Source organism: Lacerta agilis, chromosome 8 (genome assembly GCF_009819535.1).
Source record: "Lacerta agilis isolate rLacAgi1 chromosome 8, rLacAgi1.pri, whole genome shotgun sequence".
Taxonomy (NCBI): Eukaryota; Metazoa; Chordata; class Lepidosauria; order Squamata; family Lacertidae; genus Lacerta; species Lacerta agilis.
In genome coordinates this window covers 22,035,336-22,041,025 of record NC_046319.1, presented here as the reverse complement: position 1 = coordinate 22,041,025, position 5,690 = coordinate 22,035,336, and the positions used below count along the sequence as shown (strand labels likewise).

Here is a 5,690-nt window from a genome sequence, read left to right as displayed (position 1 = left end):
TCACAGACTTACGCTTGTACACACACACACACACACACACACACGAGAGTGAGATTCTCCTGCACTTCCAGTTTCTTCAATAATGACTTGCTAGTGCTCTCTGCTCTCCAGAGATCTCGCCACGTAAAAATGGAAGATGTCGCCGCCAGGTTCTGCATTCCACCCTCACACAAAGAAGATGAAAAACCCATCCCAGGCAAACAAGGGAGAAGGAGTTTTTATTTTTTTTATTTTTTTTAAAGGCAATCCAAATTCACCAGTAAATATAAGTCTAAGAAGCTGCTGTACCAGAATATTCCCTCGACCCATTAAGCTCGATATTGGCCACATCAGGGCTGAGGAACCTTGTACCCTCCAGATCTTGTTGAACTTCACCTTCCATCAGCTCCAGCCAGCATGATCAACCTTCAGGAATGATGGAACGGGGGTTCACCAACATCTGGAAGGTGCCAGATTGGGAAAGGCTGGCAGTCACCTGACTCTACAGGGTGTCAAGCAGGAATCTTCCCTTGATCTAACCTGGTATCTATGCTGAGGATTGAAGCAGGGACCTTCTGGGTGCAAGGGAACATCCCAAGCAGGGCATTAGCCCTGTAGAGCTCAGTGTGGCCCTACACCGCTTGGGAGGAGGTCTCCAATGTTTCAGGCATGAGTCTTTAAGATCATACGCAGAGTAATTTAGCTAGAAGGCCTATCTAGTCCAGCATTCTCTTCTCACAGTGGTCAGGCCTATGAGCGGAATGTAAGAAGAGGCTGCTGGATCAGGCCAGGGGCCCATCTAGTCCCGCATCCTGTTCTTGCAGTGACCAACCCGATGCCTGTGGGAAACCTGCAAGCAGGAACCAAGCCCTCTCCCTTGCTGTGGCTTCCGGCGCCTGGTCATTCAAAAGCATTATTGCCTCCAACCATAGGCAGAGAGGATTGCCATCAGGGCTAGTAGCTTTATCTTCCATACATTTGTCCAATCCTCTTTGAAATCCATCCAAACTGGCGGCCATCCCTGCCTCCTGTGGAAGTGAGTTCCATAGTTTAACCACTTGCTGCATAAAGAAGTACTTTTGTCTCTCCCGAATCCTTCTGCCTCATTGGATGTCCACCCGTTCTGGTGTGGTTGAGAAAGGGAGGGAACCTTTTCTCTGTCCGCTTTCTCTATACCACGCATAACTTTATACACATCTATCATAGAATTGTAGAGTTGGGAAGGGACCCTGAGGATCATCTAGTCCAACCCCCTGCAATACAACTGTCCATACAGGGATCGAACCTGCAACCTTGGCAATATCCGAGACCTTCCATGTGCAGAGCTTGCCCTCTGCAACTGAGCACTGAGCCCTCCCCCAGCAGCAAAATGTAGGCAGAAATCATATATTTCATTTCCAAGTCCCAAAGGCAGATTTCTCCCCAGAACAGAACCAAACCTTTGCTGATTTTTAAACTCTGTTTAAAAATCCAACTAACTCATGCTCACTGCAGATCCACTGAAACAAAGTCTTTACTGGGGCTTCATCTGCATATACATTTAGAGCATCATGCCACTTTAAGGCTTGCCCCCAAAGAATCCTGGGAACTGTAGTTTAAGGGTGCTGAGTGTTGTTAGGAGATTCCGTTCTCCTCCACAGAGCTACTATTTCCAGAGTGGTTTAACAATCTTCAGGGAATCATGGGAATTATAGCTCTGGGAAGGGAATAAATACTCCAGGCACCCTTAGCAAACTACAGTTCCCAGAATTATTTGGAGGAAGCCATAGACGTTTAAAGTGGTATCATAGTGTTTCAATGCATGGTGTGAAGCCTACCAGTTTCAATGGGTTGTAGCCAAGGGTAGTCCTACTTAGAGTATCCCCATTGATCTTGATGGACATGACTAACGTAGGTTGGTTAATTTCAGTGTGTCTCCTCTGAGTAGGACTTAGTTGGCTTACAACCCCCTGACAGCTCACTTTCAGGTGCCATACCAAATTTTCTTCATCCACATTTCAGTTTTCCATATCGCCTGGATTGTGAGCAAGTCCCAATGTATTAGGAATCGCCTGGTTCTCTTGTGCTTTATTGTTGCTACAGAGTTCTAAATACCTGTACAGTGTTTTCAATTCCTTCATGTCTTTCCTGCCTCCTTTGTATCACTTGACAGACATGTGCACACATCGATAAAAACCTGCGGAATCCAGATTCTTCTTTTTTCTGGGTAGTCTCTGACATGCAGCAAACTAAAGAATCAACATATGCAGCAAAAAGGATCAGGGAATCCATGGGGACCAGGTGAGAAACTGCTGCAAGGGAGGGGGGAAAGTGCTGAATTTAGCCCACATGGGTCATCAGTTGCCTATGTTTACCTTTCCACTGTGTGAATTCAAAACAATGGGGACTAGAAACCCAGTTTAAAGAGGGTTTCAGGAATTCAGCAGATTCTCTGCTTTGAGTAAAGGCTAGCCAGATATTCTCTCTCTCTCTCTCTCTCTCTCTCTCACACACACACACACACACACACACACACTGCATAGTGGGGAACCTAATTGGGTTGGGCCCTTACTCAAAGGAGAGAAGCTGGTTTTCTGGACACACAAAAATGGATATTTTGGCGGCAGAGTACCCTGCCCCCAGAAGGCTAGTGAAAAAGAAATGTAATGGAATTGGAAACCGAAGTTTAAACCTCACTTCCACTCCCACAGCTCCAATATTAGTTGGTTGGAAGGGGAGTGATTGCTTCCAAAAGTGTTCCTCATTTGGCCTCCTAACCCAATACAGGTTCCCAAAATCAGATGCCCAGTATGATGTCACACATACCCCTCACCAGGTGTGGGGAGGAAGGAAGCATGCAAAAACATGTACAAATCCAAAGGGTGAGCACTCTTTACATATAAATAAATATCTATGCTGAGGCGTACATTTTCCCCCTTTGCCAGTTCAAACAAGTATTAAAAGCTGCTGTAGCCTGCACAACCTCACTTCTATGCGTAAGAACCATCAAGCCCCCCTGATCCCAGAGTTGGGTTGCTGGGTGTCCGGCAGTCGTTCAACAGGTTGGCACAGGTTGAGCAGGGAGCGAGAAGCCTCAGGGGGTCCGCAGAAGAATAAAAATGGCTGGAACAGATGGGTCGGTTCGGTCAAAATGAAAACCGGGCCATAAGACATCAGTTAGGTAGAATCGGCATGTCAACAATGTTCATCCCCTGGCAAGGACTAACCATTCTACCATGTGCCGTCTATCAACCTTGAATGTACCAAGTGCAGCCCGGCGAGGAACAAAGCAGCAGAGGAAACAACATGTTCCCAACGCCCACTCCCTCAAATCCATCACCGACGAGTAGAGTCTGCGAAATAAACCCATGCCCGCAGGATCCTTAACAAGGCAAGCAAGACGACTCTTTGAGGGGCTCCCAGGACGGCAAGTCCTCCCGGTGGAGGGGCCCCCTCAAAGTGCAGATCCTCAGCTCGTGGGCTAAAGTCAGCACCTCGGGCCTCTCCCTGCTTTTGACGGTCTTGCGAACCCGAGTGGTGTCAGCGTTGTGGCCGAGGGCCGTGCCGTCAGGAGTGCCAACGGCCAAGGTGGTGCGAATGGACAGTCGGACTCCTATAGCACCGGTGGCAGCGCTGGCAGCAGCCCTGGCACAGCTACTCAGGTCAGCGCCGGTCCTACCGTTTGCAGAGCTGGCTGCGCAGCCGCAAGGGGCACCCGAGGCCCCTTCCTCCCTGCCCGCTTTCTCCTCTTCCTCCTCCTCCTCCTCCTCCTGGATGGCGCTCAGCCTGGGGGCGCTCCGTCCCCTGTCCGCCGGAGGCCTGTAGGGGCATTTGCAGTTGAGGAGTTTGCGTAGGGGCACCAGGGGGATGATGGCTTCGCCCAGGAGCTGCTGCTGGATGTGGCGAGAGTCGTTTTGCCTCTTGAGCCTCTTGAACTCGTTAAAGGCCGAGTGGGACGTCTGGTACAGCAAAAGCGCCATGGCGTGGGCCTTCTCGGCCTTGGAGAGCAGGACGGCATGGCATCGCAAGACCACCGCTTTGTTCTTGACCTGGTGGCGGTAGACCCAGGCGAAGACCTTGGGGTGCCGCCCGTCGGCCACGCAGTAGGTGATGCGGTGCAGCAGGTAGGCATGGCTGGGCCGCCGGAGACCTTTCTCGCAGGGGCTCATGCGGATGCCGTGGGGGCCGAGGGTCAACTTCATCTTGGTGCTGCGGCTCCCAAACTCGCTCTTGGCCCAGATCTTCTCCACTGCCTCTTCGGTGCAGCCCTCGCCTTTCGCCTGCAGGGTGACGGCGTTGCCCAGGTACCAGGCGGTGTAGGTGGGGTCTTCCTTGTTCAGCTCCACTTTCTGGCGCTTGCTGCGGAAGACACTGCCCAGCCGCTCCAGGGGGCACTCGGGCCACAGGTCTGGGCAGGAGCGGACAAAGTTGGACAGCAAAGAGGTGTAGCTCAAGCCGGGACCCAGGCTTTTGCTCTTCCCTTTGCCCTCATTCTCCTCCACTAGGACAAACTTGCTCCGGCGCCAGGGCAGCATGGCAGCCATGGTGGGCAGCAGAGAGGTCCCTACTCAGGCACGCTACCCCTTACCTAGGGGCAAGGCTTCTCTTGCGGCTGTGGGGCAGGGCTGGTACACATCCCAGGAAGAATCAGCCTAGGCAGATGCTGGCTAATTCAAGAGTCAGCGCGGCACAGTGGTTGGAACATTGGGCTAGGACCCGCGAGACCAGGGTTCAAATCCCTGCTCGGCCATGGAGCTTGCTGGGTGACCTTGGGAGCCAAGCCTAACCTACCTCATAAGGTTGTTGTGGGGATTTACTGAGGAGGAAGGAGAGCCTTGAGCTCCTTGGAGGGAATGGTGAGGTGTAAATGCCATATATGAGTACTGTATGGCAATACTATGCCTGATCTCACCCAGGCTCCCTGGTGCCCTGCTCCTAGCTAGAAAGGGGGCTCCTTATTTTAATCCTTGGGAGCAAGAGTTCAATTCTCCCCTCTGGGAGCAAAGCCTTTGCCGGATCCTATAGTCCCGGTGCTCCTGGGCATGTGTGAATGCCAAAGACGTGTCCACCCCCACTCCGTCTTGACCTACTCCTCCTACCCACTGTAGGGGGGCGGGGGCAGTTCCCTCTCTATTTTCGGGATCCCCGATTTCTGCACTATTTAAAGAGGCAGCTGGTGCGTGTTACTGAAGCGGGGCAGGCGGGGGGGGGGGGCGCGGAGATGAAATAGCCTATTCCTTTTCTGTCTCCCTGCCTGCTGGTCTCCCTTTCCCAGCCCGGAGATCCCTCCAGGACTCACCCACCGGGCGCCTGGCTGGGTTTCCCCCAACCCGCGAAGGGAGCCCTGGCCCCAATTCTCCGTCCCCGTCTTGCCTCGGAGCCAGCTCCCGGTTCGGATCAGCCTTTCTGCCTGCGAGAAGCCGCGAACGAAGGAGGGGGAAGCAGAGGCGGCGGCGGCGGAGTCCCTGCGCGCTGCTCCGCCTCCCTCTCCGGTCGCGCGCAAAGCGCTACGCGCGCGATCCGAGCGCTCTCCCGTCTCCCTACACGTGTAGGCGCGCGCACGTGTGAAAGGAGTGAGTCTCAGAGCAGATGCGCGCGGCGTCGGTCCTCCTCCGGGGGCGGGGAGATAACTGAGAGGAAGATAAACACCCACTCACCACCCGGCCTGTCAAATTCACACTCAGGGGCTGTTGGCCTCAGTAGCTCCGCCCTTTCCCTTAAGCTCCGCCCAC

General features: G+C 53.1%; 1 protein-coding gene across 1 annotated transcript; it reads right to left on the bottom strand.

Annotated features, from left to right (window-relative positions):
• Positions 1–2,497: 2,497 nt before the first annotated feature.
• Positions 2,498–4,714, bottom strand: FAM43B (family with sequence similarity 43 member B). The gene has a single exon (XM_033156507.1). The coding sequence runs from the start codon at positions 4,500–4,502 to the stop codon at positions 3,342–3,344; it is 1,161 nt and encodes a 386-aa protein (XP_033012398.1). The 5' UTR covers positions 4,503–4,714; the 3' UTR covers positions 2,498–3,341.
• Between the last annotated feature and the right edge of the window lie 976 nt (positions 4,715–5,690).